General features: G+C 43.8%; 2 protein-coding genes across 2 annotated transcripts; one reads left to right on the plus strand and one right to left on the minus strand.

Annotated features, from left to right (window-relative positions):
* The first annotated feature begins 10855 nt into the window (after nucleotides 1-10855).
* On the plus strand, nucleotides 10856-11718 carry LOC115955025. The gene is made up of 2 exons (XM_031073055.1): nucleotides 10856-11125; nucleotides 11206-11718. The coding sequence occupies exons 1-2, from the start codon at nucleotides 11078-11080 to the stop codon at nucleotides 11716-11718; spliced, it is 561 nt and encodes a 186-aa protein (XP_030928915.1). The 5' UTR covers nucleotides 10856-11077.
* A 1230-nt stretch (nucleotides 11719-12948) lies between these two features.
* LOC115955035 lies at nucleotides 12949-14525 on the minus strand. Its single transcript, XM_031073067.1, has 3 exons — nucleotides 14023-14525; nucleotides 13251-13926; nucleotides 12949-13005 (listed from the first exon to the last, which is right to left on the minus strand). Exons 1-3 carry the CDS (start codon nucleotides 14523-14525, stop codon nucleotides 12949-12951), a joined length of 1236 nt encoding a protein of 411 aa, XP_030928927.1.
* Between the last annotated feature and the right edge of the window lie 4240 nt (nucleotides 14526-18765).

The raw sequence follows: 18765 nt of genomic DNA on the forward strand, positions 1-18765 counted from the left end.
TTTTTTTTTTTTTTATATCCCTCTTAAATAGATTTTAATTTTTTTCAAGCCTTATGGATACTTCATCCTAAAGAAATGGGAGTTCTAAGCCATCAACCATTCTTATGAGACACACCCATATTATGTTTTATTTGAGGTTTAAAAACCATTTAAGAGAGAGGGAATAGAAAATCTTTTGTTTATTTAGGTGTGTGTGTGTGTGTGTATATATAGGTGCAATAAAATAAAGGTGAAAATGCATTTTTGGTCCTTACATTTTAAGCCAATTCTCGATTTGGTCCCTAAATTGATTTTTCTCCTAGGTCAGTCTCTGATTTCAGATTATTGATTTTATTTTGGTCCTTTCCATCAATCCAGTAACAAAAAAATCTGATGTGGCAAATGGAGTGCCTTGTTGGCACATTAAATGCTGACATGGCTATTAAAATAATAATAAAATATTTTATTTGGCATTTTTTAAATGTCATGTCAGCATTTAATTTTTTTTTTTAAAAGCCACATTAGAAAATTAAAAAAAAAAAATTTAAAGAAAAACCTTAAATCTAATTAAATTAAAATTTTCATTTCTTAATGTTCTTCATGTTCTTCAACAGACCAAACCCATCAACCAAGAACTCAAACCCATCACAAGAACACAAACCGAACAACCAAGAACTCAAATCACAAGAACAAAAGAACACAAACCCAGCAACCAAGAATTCAAATCACAAGAACACAAACCTAGCAGCCAAGAACTCAAACCCATATCAGAAGAACACAAATGAAAACAAGAAGAAAAAATTGAATCAAATACTAATAGGAAATTTTCTTCCTGTTCTTCCCAAATCCAAGAAGCAACCAAACCAATCTCTAGCAAACCCTAAATCCAAATCCAGAAACTAAACCCAATCTCCATCAAATCCAGAAAAACAAAAAATAAACCCTAGAAACAAACCCATAACCAACCCAATCTCTAACAAACCCATAAACCCAGAAATTTTCTTGGGAAACAAACACACAAGAAAAACCCATAAAATCAAACAACTCCACATTCTCTCCAAAAAACAAAAACAAAAACAAACCCAGAACAAGAGGAACAAAGCTTTGCAATATGAGAAAGGAGAGGAAAATTGGAGCACAAGTGAAGCCGTAGGCGTAGGAGATAAGGCTTGGGGTGGCTCATCCATGGCAGATCAGGAATAGGTGTGCAGCCACTTCCACCAACGAGCCTCACATGTGAAAACCCTTAAGTGCCACTCCGCCAAACCAAGATCCAAGACTGCATCAAGACCGTCCATGGTAGATCGTTTTCTCCATCCATAGCAGATCGTTTTCTCCTCATCAAGCTTGTGAGCTCCGGCCATGGAGCTACAGTGGAGAGAGAGATTTCATCCATAGAGGGTGGAGAGAGAGAGAGAGAGAGAGAGAGAGAGAGAGAATTGGAGATTAGAAAAATAAATTGACTTAAAAAGATAAGGTTAAAGAAATAAGAAGAAAAAGAAAAATAATTTCAAAAAGAGAGAATTTGAGATTAGTAAATGCTGATAAGGTTAAAGAAATAAAAAGAAAAAGAAAAAGACTAAGATAACGATTTTCGTTTTTTTCATAAATGATTTTAGTTTAAATTAGATTTTTTTTTTTAAATTTTTTGAGGTGGCTTTTTTTAAAATTAAAATGCTAATGTGGTATTTAAATATATATATATATATATATATATTATTATTATTATTTTTGTAAGGACCAAAAGATCTGATGGCCTAAGCCCACTTAGAACAGTGAATTGTGCAGTTCAACCTTGGCCCAAATCAATAAAATTTGTAAGAGATGAAACAAATAACAAGAGAGGGCTATGCTCGAGGATAAATATAAGGAAGAAAGGGCTAATGTAATAGAATAGATGAGTAAATGTCTCCCTACAAGCCTGCCCGAGGAGGCCAATGTTATACAGAAAGTTTGTCTCATCCCTTCTCACTATTCACTCTCTTCTTTCAATGTTTTCCCTTTTTTCTCTTTTTGATACTTGTGTTTGGCCCCCATTTTTTTGAAAACCGTCTTTTTTATATACTCTCCCTTCCTTCGCATCCTGACCTTCCATCTTTCCCTCCCCCATTTCTCTTCGTGATACTTGTCCCCTTAAACATTTGAAAAATGTGGTAGATGGAGTTTGCTTAGCTGTGAATTACACTGTTCAGATCACTTCCTCACTACCCCCAATTGGAAACTTCCCCTACTTTCACTAATTCTCTCTCTTCAGACTATTCTTCCCAACTGGATCGCCTTAGAGTACTTTGTCTCATCCTCTCCTCTCCTCAATTTCCTTTTCAGGCATGTGATACCCCCATGTCAGTACTACAACTCATTAGTCCTGTCCTCGGTCCTCGGGCACCCACAATAGCCCCCTAAAACTTTTTCTATTAACTCTAAGATAAAAGCGATGTTTTAGTTATACATCCCATTTGATACGTGCCAAACGCGTTTCCATGTGGTAATGTCTTTTCTCTTGTCATCAGCATATTCCTGGTGCCTCAGTATTCACAATCCCATATTTATTGTGTCAGGCAGTTGCTTGTTCCCCCACGTTCTACGGTGAAATGATGATCCTACGGTCCTTACTTACCTGCATTTATGAGCGGGAATTTTACCGCTCATTTTTCACCCCTATATAAGGAGAGGCTGAGGCTAGTTTGGCCTCATTTACTCATTTGGCAAATTTTCATTAAAGCAGCAACTCGAGGAAAGACTATTGTATTACTTGTAGGTGTGTTTGGATTCATATTTTTTGCGCTAGATTTTTCATTTCTTACACCATAGATCTTTATGGGTAGATTTGCTAGGCTGGTAGATACCCCTGAAGGCTGGGTTGCCTTTAGGGCTAAATACAGGATCCCCAACGGTGTTGAACTTCAACACTGTGAACTAGGCAAATGGCTGGTTATGAATAGACTTGCTGGCTCAATGGTGATTCCAATGATCACATTCATAAAAGGCGGGATGGAAATTCCCATGGGAAGGATCACTAGAGACTTCCTGATGAACTATAGGCTGACCCCCACACAATGCTCCCCCAACATTTTTTGGGTCCTCAGTAGCGTAGATATGATAAACTGGAAAATAGGGACCAACCTTACATGGCATGACATGAATTGGGTGTACAGCTGCCAGAAAGGGAAGTAAACCAAATACTACATCAAATGTAGGGTCTCCGTCGTTAGGTTAATATCCTGAATGCCTGAGTCAAACAAGGGGATGGATGGGGACTTCCTCATCATCTCAGGTGACTGGCACCATGGGTTGTACTGTCCCACCCTGGAAGGGGAACCAGGTAGGGTTCCCACAAACCTTAGATGCGCGTAGGAAAAAAGAAAAACTTTAACAAGATTTTTTCTTTAACCTATGACTTATGTTACTCCCCCTTTTCGCAGACGAACACCACACCGCCCCGAAAAAGAATCTCGTGAATTTTCCCAACCTAAATCGGATCCTTAAATCAGAAATTTTTCTACATAAGGATGGCCAACTCTAGGCGATGCACCTAATCCTCAGGTTTGAACCCCTCTTCAAACGTTTCCAAAGCCCGAAGAACGTAATCAGAGCTAAAGATAAATGGTTGGCCTTAATTGACATAGCAATCCTGGTTTTCTGCTAACTAATCCTCCTTCACCTAGAACGCAAGAGGCCTAACTTCCAACCCCGCTGGTGACCAGACTCCTTTACTTTCACGAGCAGCCTATACCCTCAGACGACGAGGATACAGAGGGCACTCCCAAACCCACCCAAGAAGTAATAGACAAGGATTTCGAGGTCTTCTACCATCAAAAAGACCCCGAAGATTCCCCCAACCCTTCCCAATGCAGTCCACCTTATGCCTAAGTCAACACTAACCAAGAGGAAGTTGACTTATCTGAAGGGATGGGGTTCCAAAAAAAGACCCCAGACTTGCTGGCCCTACTCAGAGCGCACGCTGAGGGTGCCTCCCCAGCAGTTCCCATAGTGCCTCAACCACCCACTCCTGCCCCTACGCACGCGTCCTCTGGTGACACTGTGGACAAGAAAAGAAAAAGGGTCCAAGGGGGCAAGGGATCCGAGGACATTGAAGAGGGAAAAGCCACACGTCCCTCGAAGCAGCCCTCATCCAAGGAGCCCTCAAAATCTAGGGCTTAGCAGAAAAAGAACATTCCTTCTGGGAGGCTCAAAGGCTCCAGCCGAAGGCCTCGGCCTGAGGGCCTTCGTTTGTGCTGAGCTCGGGGAGCCTCGTCATGAATGACACCAATCTCTAGGATCTGCAGAAAGGGAGATCGGGAATTTTGGCAGAATGTCTAAAAAAGGCTCTCCTTCTGCCTAAAGACATGCAGGAGCTGTGGTCTTTTCGAAAGCATGAGGTCTTTCTTTCACTAAAGAGAGACCTTGCCAAGGTATATACTCATTCTCTTGTTTCCATAAGTTAACATAATTCATGCAAGGATACTAACCCATAGCAATTTTCCAATCTGGGCAAGTAGCCTTCGTGGCTGAGGAGTGGGTATACCATGCCTTGGGCCAAGCTCATAAAGTTGAAGGCAAACTTGAGGCCACCTAGATGGCCCATGCTAAGACTGAGAAGAGGTAGAAGGACACTCTTTTTCACCTGGCCGAGGTAGAGAAATCAAGAAATAATGCTAAATATGCCTTGGCTAGGTTTGAGAAACAGGCAGAGGAGGCAAGAGCTTCTTAGAAGGTCGAAAGTCAGCTGGCCTTGGCCATGGTGAAGGCCAAACAACAACAGAAGCAGCTAGAGGCCAAGGATGCTGAAAGGGCCAAAGCCAAGCAGGATGCCTATGATGCGGGCATGACTAAGATTGCTCAAAGTCTTACAGCCTAGCTTAGGGATGTTGTTCGGGCCTTTTGCCTAGAGGTATGGGGTGAAGCACTGAACGTAGCTGGGGTTAGTGCTGAATCAGAGCTCCGAGCTCCTGATAAGGTATACTATCCCTTAGCCTTATGTTTTGCTCCTAGTTTCCCTCAGCCCCCAGTTAATCCTAACCCTGCCTCCACCTCGGCTCAACCTACCTTTACTTTACTGCCACACCTCCTGCAGAGCAAGGGCACGATCAACCAGCTCTAGTAGCTACTGTGGACGTGGAACAGGAGGTAACTGAAGTTGAGCAACTGAAGAGGAAGAAGAAGGAGAAGGAGAAAGAGAAAGAAAAAGAGGCTGCAGCCTAACTTAGTTATAGGTTGAGCTATTTAGCCAATTTTGTACTAGGGCTTGAGAGTAGTTAATGTCTCATCCTTCTCTTATAGCAATCCAACTCTTGAACTTTAATGAAAATACCTGATTTTTACTTTGCACTTTTCCATCTATTCAAGTTTAATTTGCCCAAGTATATTCCCCGCTATTCCCCTTTTTTAATATTATCTGGAACATACTAATCTTTAACTAACTTAACTAATTCCCTATACTATCCTGATCAATCTGAAATGAACCTTAAGAAAGTTATTGGACTGACACTTAGGGCAATTCATAATAACATTATGATACTTGGTATAAATTTCAAGCAACAACTTACCTCAATTCGGACTTGGAATGCTAAAAAAAACCAATCTACCTTGTGCTTGTAACTCGAGGAAGCAAGCAAGACTTATGGTTCTATCCAATACTTAGAAAATTCTACGTAAATGCTAACTCGACCAAGGTTCATGACCCAAGGAGCTGAACAAGACTAAGATCCTGTTTTACACTTAGAAATTTTTCCCATACAAGATTAATTTACCTAAGGCTTGTGACCCAAGGAGTCAAACAAGGCTGAGGTTCTGTTTAACACTTAGAACTTTTTCCATACAAGGTTAATTTACCCAAGGCTTGTGACCTGAGGAGTCGAACAAGGCCGAGGTTCTATTTAACACTTAGAACTTTTTCCATCCAAGGTTAATTTACCCAAGGCTTTGACCCGAGGAGTCGAACAAGGCCAATGTTCTGGTTAACACTTAGAACTATTTCCATGCAAGGTTAATTTACCCAAGGCTTGTGACCCGGGGAGTCTAACAAGGCCGAGATTCTGTTAACACTTAGAAATTTTTCCATACAAGGTTAATTTACCCAAGGCTTGTGACCCGAGGGGTTGAACAATGCCGAGGTTCTGTTTAACACTTGGCGCTTTTTCCATACAAGGTTAATTTACCCAAGGCTTGTGACCCGAGGAGTTGAACAATGCCGAGGTTCTGTTTAACACTTAGCGCTTTTTCCATACAAGGTTAATTTACCCAAGGCTTGTGACCTGAGGAGTCGAACAAGGCCGAGGTTCTGTTTAACACTTAGAACTTTTTCCATACAAGGTTAATTTACCAATGGCCAATGCCAAGGCCAAGTCTTTTAAGTAGTAATCCCCAATGCCAGCAGCAGAGGTTATCCTATATGGTCTTTCCCAGTTGGGGCCAAGTTTTCCCCAGACAAGGTTCTTTACTGTCCCCACCACTTTTCTTAAGACCAAATCTCCCGAAGCTAATGGCCTTAACCTCACCCCCTTATCATACCCTTGCTTAAGTCTCTGCTGGTAATGTACCATTTTTACTGTAGCCACATTTCTCCTTTCTTCGGCCATATCTAGGCTATCCAAGAGTAAACAATTATTTTCCTCAGCATTGAACTGATCAGTTCTTAGGGTTGGGAATCCTAACTCCAGGGGAATTGCCGCTTCTGCCCCATAAGTCATTGAAAAATAAGTCTCTCCTATTAGTCTTCGGGGCATAGTACGATAAGTCCATAGTACATGGGCAATTCATCGACCCATTTCCCTATAGCATCATCTAATTTTTTCTTCAGTCCAGACACTATAACCTTATTAGTGGCCTTGGCCTGGCCATTCCTTTGAGGATAAGCAGGTGTAGAATACATGTTCTTGATCTCCAACTCCTTACAATATCTTCGAAAGGCTTTATTGTCAAACTGAAGACCATTATCGGAGATCAATGTATGTGGGACTCCAAACCTTGTGACGATATTCCTCCAGATAAACCTATTAGCATCCACGTCCCTGATATTAGCAAGTGGCTCAGCTTCTACCCACTTGGTAAAATAATCAGTCCCGACAAGGAGCCACCTTCGATTCCCTATAGCTCGAGGAAATGGTCCCACTATATCCAAGCCCCAATGAGCAAATGGCCAAGGGCTGCAGAGTGGATTCAAGACTCCCCCTAGTTGATGAATATTTGGGGCATATCTCTGACATTGGTCACACCTCTTCGCATAATCTTAGGAGGTTTTCTGCATGCTCGGCCACCAATATCCCTGGGTGAGGGCTTTATGAGCCAAAGACCTCCCACCTGTGTGATTCCCACATATATCCTCATGTAACTCTTCCAATAAAGGCTCCACTGTTTCGGGATCTTGTACAACTTCTGCTCTTTAGATAGCCAATAACGAGGAGCATTCCTACACACCTTCTCTGCCTCCCCCTTGTCTTTAGGCAAGAATCCTCATTCCAAAAAAGTTACTATGGGGTCCATTTAGCTTGGCCCCACCTGGAGACTATGTACCCCCACTAAAGGCCCCCTTGTAAGACTAAAGCCATCCATGTCATCAACAATAACAACTCGAGGAAGATTTGATCCTAGAGAAGTGGCCAACATTGCCAAAGAGTTTGCATGGGAGTTCTGTCCCCTAGGGATTTACTTTAAAACAAAACTCTTAAACTGGGCTCGAACCTGTTTTACTTTGGCAAGATACCCTTACATCCTTTCGTCTCAGTCTTCAAACTCTCCATTGACGTGGCCTACCACCAATCGAGAATCTAAATGCAACTCCACCATTTCTCCTCCTAGCTGACTGACCATAGCCACCCCAGCTAATAGGGCTTTACACTTAGCCTCGTTGTTGGTATCTAGGAAACCCAATCGCAATGACTTCTCCATTACTAGTTTCTCGAGAGTGATTAACACAATCCCTATCCCTGCTCCTTTTCGGCTGGTTGCCCTGTTAGTGTAAACTTCCCAAGGGAGAATTACCACGGCCGAGGTGGTCATAACACTCAATGCTTTCTCTTCCTCACTGAATGTACCCTCGGTGAATTCTGCCACAAAGTCTGCTAGGGCTTGACCCTTTATAGCAGTCCAAGGCATGTACTTGACATCATAGGCACCCAGCATGGTTCCCCATTGTGAGAGTGCCTTTTTTTTGTGACACTCAGGCCCAAGGATCCCGGGCCTAATAAGTGGTTTGGTGGACCGGGCCTTGACTCACCGCAGCTAACAGGCTGTTTAAGAATCAAGTGATGCACAGGGGATGCTTCCTACAATACACGTAAAATGACAAGCAAGGATATTCGTATTGAAAGACATATCAAAACAACAAGGTAAATTCAGAGAACAGGATCAGCAAAGGAGCACAAAATAATGTTATGAGGATCTTTGAATCACTGAGACATATTTCATTAATATGTTATTTGTTATAGTTACAAAATGCTCACTAAGACGTGATACAAGGTTCAATCAAGCTCAAAAATTACAGTCTTAAATGGCTATCTCAGCCTTCAAAACTTGCAAAGTTTGATTCTCTTTGAATCCAAGTATGTGCAATAGTGGCTTTTACAGGATACCGGGAAGCAATATTAACTTTGATAATTCTCTCTTTATCAGTGGGTTGATAGGACTCGAACGTTGATCTTTGGGCTATTTCCTGTAATACAAAGGACACAAAATCAGAGGGGACCGGTGGGGACCGGCCAAAAATCCTCCGATGATCAAGTCAGTTACTTTGAACTCTCTGTAACGAAGAAATGTTCTCTCAAAAGTAAAAGTGTCTGAATACCTTTACCCTTCATCGAAGAAGCCTTATATAGTGTGTGTGTGTGTGGAACGGTTATCTCTTTAGTAACCGTTCCCAATGTCGAGGAGTCCGGAGAATTGGGAGTAACTTCCATAACTGCTGTGGAAGTTACCTAGGTCGGACGGGCCGATGAACTCGTCCATCCATAGTAAGGATGGACGAGACCTCCAGGATGATCTCGTCCATTTTTAGTGGAAGATGGACGAGATCATCTTGGAAGGCTTGACGTTCATAAATGATAAGTAGATCTCACGAGGTATTGCTCGTCCATGTATGGACGAGGTTCGCCAGTACACATCCAAGTTTAACCGCCTATTGTAGCTTCTTTTGTTGGACGAGACATATGGACGAGTTATAGACTTGGGATTATTTATGACACCATCAGTTGCCCCCTCGTCCATGTGAGTCGTCCAAATGGTTGAACGTCCTTGGACTGGTGTAATTGGTTATTAATTGTTTGCACCACGTGTCATTTTTTTATTGGCGACTGATTCCATCGATTTATATTTCCGAGGTAGATGCCACGTGTCGCTTTCGTATTGGTTGGGTCGTTTCGATTACCTAGGTCAGCATCCTATAAATAGTGGAATGCCTCCCTTAACCCTTTTCATTCCAGAGATTTTCTTCCTTGACATCCGTCGTCTAGAGCCTCGTCTAGGAGTTCCTCTGCGTCTAGAGTCTTCTTCCGTCTAGAGCCAGGTACTCTTCTTCTCCTCGTCTTTAGGTTTTAAGTTTCTTGTTAGAGATGTCTGTTGCTTCCTCGTCTAATGATAGCCTTAATAAGGCTATAGACGAGTACTGTGAGGATACTAGTGAGAGGTCTGACTCTAGCAGCGCTAGTGATGAGAGTGGAGGAAGCACGGACGAGAACTACTCTTCTGGGGCCCCTGGGCTCCCTATTGAGGTCGTCCAAGAACAGCTTAGGAGAGCTTCTGGCTCTCAAGCTGGTTCTCCGTCCAATCCTACGGACGAGGTAGAAACCGTCTTCAGTTGCGCTGTAGGCGTCCATTCTAAGACGGACGAACAGAGGTTAACTAGCCTTAAATCTTGGTATCAAATCCCAGACGAGTTTAACCCTAGGCTGCCGGTCCGTGGAGAGTGGTGTTGTGAGCCCCGTTTTGGTATAGGCGTCTATGAATCTTACTTCTTAGGTGGCCTTAGGTTTCCTTTAAATGCCTTCACTAGAGAGTTATTAGTTAAGTTAGGTTTAGATGTTTGTCAATTCAATCCTAACGCATGGAGACTAATTATCTCCATGCAAATTTTGTGGAGGGAAGTTTTTGGTGGGGACCGTCCTCTTACAGTGGACGAGTTCCTTTATTGTTATAAACCTTCTGCCATAAGTCAATCTGAAGGTTTTTATCAGTTTACTGCTAGAGGGAATGATTGTAGGTTGATTAAGTCCCTAGCTTCGTCTGATAGGAAATGGAAGACGGAGTTCATTTTCGTTTCAGGCTTCTGGGCAGGGAACCCTGTGGACGTTGGCAGGGATCCCTTTCCCCCTTACACTGGGGACCTAAGGAACCTTCGTCCAGAAGGTATGTCCCTTCCCCTTGTTTATTTTTATTCTCGCTTCTATTTGGCATATTTACAATTTCTGACCTTTGTTTGTTCATTCTGCTGTAGCTGCCAAACGTCCGTCCTTGAGCAAATTTCACCGTGACCGCATCCACAGGGCTCGTCTACATTCAGATAGGAGCTTTCATTCTCTTGTCACGTTTAGACGTCTAGCCAAGTGGGGTTTAGGTCCTAAGCCTTCAGACGAAGCTATCGCCCACGAAGTTACTGTGCGAAAAAGTAAGTTTTAGCTAAACCTCCTTTTCTTTTTCTTTTTTATTTATACATTCCTAACTTGTTCATCTCGTCTTAGGAATGTCAACAATGAAAGAGAACAGAGGGAAGGAGATTGCAGGAGAGGGGAAACGTCCTGAGGGTCAGACCCAGGATCGTCCTGAGGGTCAGACACGTCCAACGGCTGGGGACAAAAGGAAGTTCTTGCCAAAGAATATTGACTTGGAAGGGCTCCCCAATCGTAGAGACAAAAGGGTTAAGCAAAGCTCGTCCAAGGTGGTCAAGTCCAAACCTCCCCAGTCCCAGCCTGCCGTCCAGATAGTTGATGTGGACTCGTCCACTCCAGTTGAGTCCACTCCGTCCAAGACTCCGCCCAGAACTCCTTTGGCCAAGTCTACCACGCCTGGCTCGTCCCAGCCTTCTACGAACATTGTTGAGAACGAAGACCTGGCTTGGGAACGTTTCCAGTTAGCCGTCAAGGACGAGGATATAAACACGTGCTATAACATGGGCTTGAAGGAATTTGAGCATTCAGGCGTCCATGACCTCTTCAAGGTATGTTAGTATCTCTCGTCCTTGTTCAGTTAGCCACTTTTCCTTATTTAATCATTCTATGTTGCTTTGTCTATTCATAGGCCATGTCGAAGTTTATAGCAGCGTCTAGACAGGCAACAGAGCTGGACAAGACGAGAGTCTTGTTGGAGACGAGGATTCAGCAGGTGAATGCTGAGTGTAAAAAATGGGCTGGGGTTGCTGAAAAAGCTAAGGACGAGGTCAAGGAACGTAACAAGCTGATTGAGGAGCTAAGGACGGATGCAGTGGAGAAGGATACGCGCATTGATCATTTGCAGAAGATGAATGATGAATTGAATGCTCGTCTCTCCAAGGCAAAAGAGGACGCTGTGGCTGAGTTCAAGTCGTCCAAAGAATATACAGACACTTTGGATCGCAATTATGCAGCTGGTTTTGAAGATTTCAGAATGGACGCTATTGAGAACTTCCCTGAAGTTGATTTTAATGCAATCAAGCTTAACCTTGCTGCTGCCACAAGCTCTCTTCTCCAGACTGGCTCTGATGACGTCAACGTGGAAGACGACGCTAGTACCCAGCCTCAAGACGCACCAGTTGTGAATGCTCCCCTTTCTTAGGACGAGACTTTTAACCTTGATGGTTTTCTCTTTTTTTTTTTTATTTGGTCCTTTGTTTTTGGACCTTCTTTTATGTAACAAGAATACATTATACTCGTCCATGGTTTTAGGACGGGTTTTTAAGTAGTTTCTGCTTTTCAAACTAATCAAGGGTTTTTTGGACGTAGGAAGTCCACCCTTTGAATGAATTTTTATTATCTTTGCATGGACGGGTGATTTCATTCTCATGGACGAATGTTGCTAAGCTATTTTAACTCCAACTTTAGCTCGTCCATGTCGAGATTACATATTTTTCATGTAGTCTGACTCGTCTCAGCAGGCAGTATTTTTAATTAGCTTGATTCGTCTTAGGACTTGCAAACTAATTTTACTTACCATCTTACTTATTTTGCCAACTTTTTCTCTCGTCCAGATTTTGGATTGTTTCAGTTGGCTCCGTCTCGTCTATGAGTTGGACGAGTGTGGATGTGATTTTTTCCTTGGAAAATTTAGACGTTACATCTCTGCGTCCAGAGATTTTGTTCGTCTTGGATCTTCCAACCCTCTTGAGGATTGACTTGGACGACAATATCATGGAGAAATTTCACACAACATTTAGCACATAACATAAATATTGTTTACAGACAAGGCATATGCACACTGATGCCTTTTTATTTAATAAATACATATTTCATGACTTCGTTCATAACCATAACACAACTATAATAAGTAATAAGATCATAGTTTCAAACTCCACACGTAAGCAACACCAAACATAATAGTATCAAACAGAAACAGCATCATACGTAGTAGTAGGTTAATTAGACAGATAAGACCCAGTCTCGTCCATAGGTTCACTCTTACTGATAGTACCTCCTCAGGTGCTCCACATTCCAAGGATGCTCCAGCTTTCTCCCGTCCAGGGCCTCCAGGTAATAGGATCCTTGCCTTTTACAGTTGATAACTCTATAGGGTCCTTCCCAGTTTGAGCCTAATTTCCCATGTGCCGGGTTCTTGGTCGACAAAGAGACCTTTCTCAGGACGAGATCTCCAATGTTGAAACGCCTAGGCTTCACCATCGCATCATACTGCTTAGCCATGAGGTTCTTATACTTTGCTGCCCGGTGTTCTGCGTTTGTCCTTACCTCGTCTATTAGATCGAGGTTCAGACGAAGCTGATCTTCATTATCCTTGTCTTGATACATCATCACCCTGTGATTAGCCATATGTACTTCTGCAGGTATGACTGCATCACTTCCATAGGCTAGCTTGAAAGGAGTCTCCCCTGTAGGTGTCCTCACTGTGGTCCTGTATGCCCATAAAACTCCTGGTAATTCATCTGGCCACACTCCCTTTGCCCCTTCAAGCCGAGTCTTGATGATTTTCAACAAGGATCGGTTTGCAACTTCAGCCTGGCCGTTGGCTTGGGGGTGTGCAGGCGAGGAGTAATGGTTCTGAATTCCAAAATGTGAGCAGAAGTCCTTGAAGAGTGCATTGTCAAATTGTCGTCCGTTATCAGACACCAATACCTTCGGCACTCCAAATCTGCATACGATGTTCTTCCACACGAAGTTTTTTACATTCTGTTGTGTGATATTTGCCAACGGTTCTGCTTCTACCCATTTGGTGAAGTAATCGATGCCCACCACCAGAAACTTCATCTGCCTTACTCCCAAAGGGAAAGGACCCAAAATGTCCAGTCCCCATTGTGCGAAGGGCCATGGTGCCACCATTGGGGTGAGGTATTCCGATGGTTGCCTGGGGACGTTGCTAAATCGCTGGCACTGGTCGCAGACCTTAACGTATGCTTTAGCATCAGCTTGCATGTTCGGCCAATAATACCCTGCACGGACGACCTTGTGGACAAGTGATCTTGCTCCCGAATGATTGCCACATGCCCCTTCATGAACTTCTCTCAGCACGTAGTTTGCGTCGTCCGGAGCTAAACATCTAAGGTAAGGTTGAGAGAAACCTCTCTTGTATAGCACTCCATTCATGAGAACGTATCTAGCTGACCTCACCCTCACCTTTCTGGCCTCGTCCTTCTCTTCTGGCAGTCGTCCGTCTTTCAAGTAGGATATAATGGGAGTCATCCAATTTTCTCTGTTATCCACCTGCTGTACTTCCTGGGCATCTATACTTGGCATATATTGAACTTCATCTGACTTCTCTAATGATTCATCTGCTGAGGCCTCCTTCGCTATAGTATCAGCTTCCACGTTCTCCTCCCTTGGGATTTGAACGAAGTCAGCTTTTTCAAACCTTTTCACAAGGCGCATCACCCTACCAAGGTACTTCTTCATCCGTTCTTCCTTCGCCTCATACGTCCCATTCACTTGGCCCATGATCAGTTGGGAATCCCCCATGACACATATGGACTTTGCTTCCACGGACTTTGCCAATTCTAACCCTTTGAGGAGGGCTTCATATTCGACTTCATTGTTTGTCGCTTGGTACTGTAGACGGACTTTATGTTTCAGTTTATCTCCCTCTGGGGACTGCAGGACCACACCAATTCCTCCTGCATGCCGTGTAGACGAACCATCCACGTGGACGACCCATCTCTTACTGTCCTCTGCCTCATTATAACTTGGGGTAAACTCCGCAATAAAATCTGCTAGGGCTTGAGCTTTTATGGCATGCCTTGGTAGATACCTGATATCGAACTCACTTAGCTCCACAGCCCACTGGATTAATCGTCCTGCAGCTTCCGGCCTATTCATTGCCTTTTTGAGAGGATGATCTGTCATAACATTAATGACATGTGCTTGGAAATAATGCCTCAGCTTCCGTGATGCTGTGATTAGTGCGAAGGCCAACTTCTCCATTTGTGGATACCGTCCTTCCGCTCCTTTCAATGCCTTGCTTGTATAGTACACAGGTCTTTGCGGGGTTACCGCTAGGTACACAGGTCTTTATCTTCCTCTCTTATCAATGCCGAGCTCACGGCATGCGGGGTTACCGCTAGGTACAAATATAGTTCCTCTCCTTCCACTGATGGACTCAGCAGCGGTGCCATGGTAAGGTATACCTTCAAATCTTCAAAAGCTCTCTGACACTCGTCGGTCCATTCGAATGCTTTTTTGAGAACCTTAAAAAATGGCAAACATTTATCAGTAGCTTTAGAGACAAACCTGTTAAGCGCAGCGACTCGTCCAGTGAGGGATTGGATTTCCTTGGTATTTTGCGGTGGCTTCATGTCCAATATTGCCTGAATTTTATCTGGATTCGCTTCAATTCCCCTGTGGGATACCATAAAGCCAAGGAATTTCCCTGATAATACTCCAAAGGCACATTTGCTAGGATTTAGCTTCATGTGATACTGCCTCAATGTCTCGAATGTCTCCTGCAGGTCGTCTAGATGTCTTCCTTCGTCTTGACTTTTCACCAGCATGTCATCTACGTAGACTTCCACATTCCGCCCAATCTGTGGACGAAACATGTGGTTGACCAACCTCTGATATGTTGCCCCTGCATTCTTTAAGCCAAACGGCATCACCTTATAGCAGAATAAGCCTTGACTGGTTACAAAAGATGTCTTCTCTTGATCAGCCTCGTCCATTCTTATCTGATTGTATCCTGAAAAGGCATCCATGAAGCTAAGCAATTTGTGTCCTGCAGTTGAGTCTACTAACTGGTCAATGCGCGGTAGCGGGTAGCTATCCTTGGGGCAAGCCTTGTTCAGATCAGTGAAGTCCACGCACATTCTCCACTTGCCATTCGCTTTTTTGACCATTACTACGTTGGCCAACCAATCCGGGTAATACACTTCCCGAATGAACTTTGCTACCATCAGCTTCTGGACCTCGTCCTTGATTGCACTATCTCTCTTAGGGGCAAACACCCTCTTCTTTTGCCGCACAGGCTTGGAGGAAGGACATACATTCAAACGGTGGGTAATGACATTAGGGTCTATACCCGGCATATCCTCGTGACTCCACGCGAACACATCGATGTTTTTCTTCAAAAATTGGACGAGGTCCTTTTTAATCTTCTCTTCTAAATCTGCTCCAACCCTGGTACACCTCTCAGGGTTAACTTCATCCAAGGAAATATCTTCCAATGCTTCAGTAGGCTCTGCTACAACCTTCTTTTCTTCAATATTCATTGCTTGAACTTGTTCATCCATGGCCAGCATGGCCAAGTAACATTCTCTTGCTGCCAGTTGGTCACCTTGTACCTGTCCTACCCCGTGTTCTGTTGGGAACTTGACTGATAAATGGTAAGTGGAGGTAACAGCTTTCCAGCTATTCAAAGTTGGTCTCCCAATGATGGCATTGTAAGAGGATGGACAATCTACCACAAGGAAGTTGACGTCCTTGGTAATTTGTCGTGGATATGCCCCCACTACCACGGATAAGGAAATGGTACCCACTGGTTGCACCTTCATCCCACCAAAACCTACTAGGGGGGAGTTCACTGGACGGAGCTGGTCTCGTCCTAATCTCATCTGCTGAAAAGCTGGATAGTATAAAATGTCTACTGAGCTTCCATTGTCCACAAGCACTCTTCTGGTTGTGTAGTTTGCAATTAGTAGGGAGATGATGAGGGCATCATCATGAGGGTGATGAATTCTGTCAACATCTTCGTCCGTGAAAGTAATTGCCCGCTCGTCCGTAGACCTTGCTCTCGGTGATCGTCCAGAAAGCTGGACGCTCTGTACTACCTTCAAGTAAGCTTTCTTGGACTTGGACGACTGGCCAGTTGAACTTCCCCCAATGATGACTCTTATCTCCCCGAGTGGTGGTCGCGATGAATCTTCCATCTTTCCCTTCTGTTTCTCGTCCCTCTGGTCTCGTCCAAGGAAACCCCTCAACTTCCCTTGCCTTATGAGATTTTCAATTTGTTGCTTCAAGTCAAAACACTCGTCCGTGTCATGACCATGATCCCTATGAAAGCGACAGTACTTGTTCCTGTTGCGCTTGTTGGGATCACCCTTCATTTTCTCTGGCCACTTCAGTGAAGGATCATCTTTGATTTGCATAAGGACTTGCTCAAGTGGGGCGTTTAAAGGGGTATACTGCTGGTTCCGTACTGGAGGGCCTGGCTTCTTACTTTCTCGATCTCTCCTTTCCTCCGTCCGTCCTTTCTTTGGACGAGTTCCTTGCTCGTGCTGACGACTGGGATTTGCATCCATTCTCTCGGACCTCTTCCTCTTCTTAGCGATGATTGCATCTTCTGCATTCATAAAATTCTGAGCCGAATGGACGAGTTCTGCCATGGACTGGGGCTCTTTTTCATAAAGCTTATGTATAAACAGATCCGAATTCACCCCGTTGTGGAAGGCTGCCAGTAGAAGCTTATCATCTGCTTCATCCACACTGAGAGCTTCTCTGTTAAAACGGGTGATAAATGACCGAAGGCTCTCGTTCTCTCCCTGCTCTATTGTCAACAAACTGGACGAGGAACGCTTGTGCCTTTGTCCTCCAATGAAATTGTTAACAAACAACTTACTCAACTCTTCAAAAGAACTCACCGAATTTGGAGGTATTTTGCTAAACCAAACTCGCGCTGAACCCTTAAGGGTGGTAGGGAAGACTCTACACATTATCTCATCAGGCACCCCTTGAAGATGCATGGTGGTCTTGAAAGTGGCTATGTAATCAAACGGGTCACGTGTTCCATCATATGAATCCAGAGAAGGCAACTTGAACTTTGACGGTAGGGGGTGACCGTTGATGGAAGCCGTAAAGGGAGAATCAGTCCTGTGAACCAAATCTTCTATCGGATTCGCCCTTTTCATACTTTCTTTCATCTCCTCCATAACTCTCTTCATTTGGTCCATTTCTTCCTTCAAGTGCGGTACCGTTCGTGAAGTGGTGCCCCTAAACTGACTTCCAACTTCGGTATTCTCTCTTCCGCCATGACTCTGCGTTTGTCCACCTTCACGTTCTTCATGTGTTTGCCTCCTCATATTAATCTCCATTCGTAATTCTTGGTTTTGGCGAGTCAACTCCGCCATAGCGTCTGCCATAGATTGTGCATGTTGGGCAGATGACTACATGACCGGTGCAGACTGGCGATCACGATGCGGGTTGCTGCTTCCCTGATGGCCTGGGCTAGTAGCCCTTGATCTAGTCCGAACCATCAAACCCTTTGTCACGGAGAAGTAAACTGTGAAACAATTTCTTTCCCCACAGATGGCGCCAACTGATAATTCTCTCTTTATCAGTGGGTTGATAGGACTCGAACGTTGATCTTTGGGCTATTTCCTGTAATACAAAGGACACAAAATCAGAGGGGACCGGTGGGGACCAGCCAAAAATCCTCCGATGATCAAGTCAGTTACTTTGAACTCTCTGTAACGAAGAAATGTTCTCTCAAAAGTAAAAGTGTCTGAATACCTTTACCCTTCATCGAAGAAGCCTTATATAGTGTGTGTGTGTGTGGAACGGTTATCTCTTTAGTAACCGTTCCCAATGTCGAGGAGTCCGAAGAATTGGGAGTAACTTCCATAACCGCTGTGGAAGTTACCTAGGTCGGACGGGCCGATGAACTCGTCCATCCATAGTAAGGATGGACGAGACCTCCAGGATGATCTCGTCCATTTTTAGTGGAAGATGGACGAGATCATCTTGGAAGGCTTGACGTTCATAAATGATAAGTAGATCTCACGAGGTATTGCTCGTCCATGTATGGACGAGGTTCGCCAGTACACATCCAAGTTTAACCGCCTATTGTAGCTTCTTTTGTTGGACGAGACATATGGACGAGTTATAGACTTGGGATTATTTATGACACCATTAAACTTTTCCCTCAGTTTTCCTTTCTTTTATAAAAACTTCACTAATAGTTCTTTCTCTCTAAAAATCTCTCTACCTTTTCTTCGTAACCTACCCCTCCTTTTATAGTGAAATTCTGGCATCCCAGGGGAACCATTGGTTCCCCTATTTCGTCTTATGGTTAACAGAGCCCTGTTTCGTGCCCATCACTCGGCAGGTTCTATTTCTAGTTTTTCTCATTCTTTCCCTCTTTCAGCTTTGATTCTTTTGAAAGTCCATGGCTGGTTACCTACTTTGGGATGTGTTGAGGTATGCCCTTCTCGGTCTCACCGTTTGGCAGTTCCCC

Source organism: Quercus lobata, chromosome 1 (assembly GCF_001633185.2).
Source record: "Quercus lobata isolate SW786 chromosome 1, ValleyOak3.0 Primary Assembly, whole genome shotgun sequence".
Classification (NCBI taxonomy): Eukaryota; Viridiplantae; Streptophyta; class Magnoliopsida; order Fagales; family Fagaceae; genus Quercus; species Quercus lobata.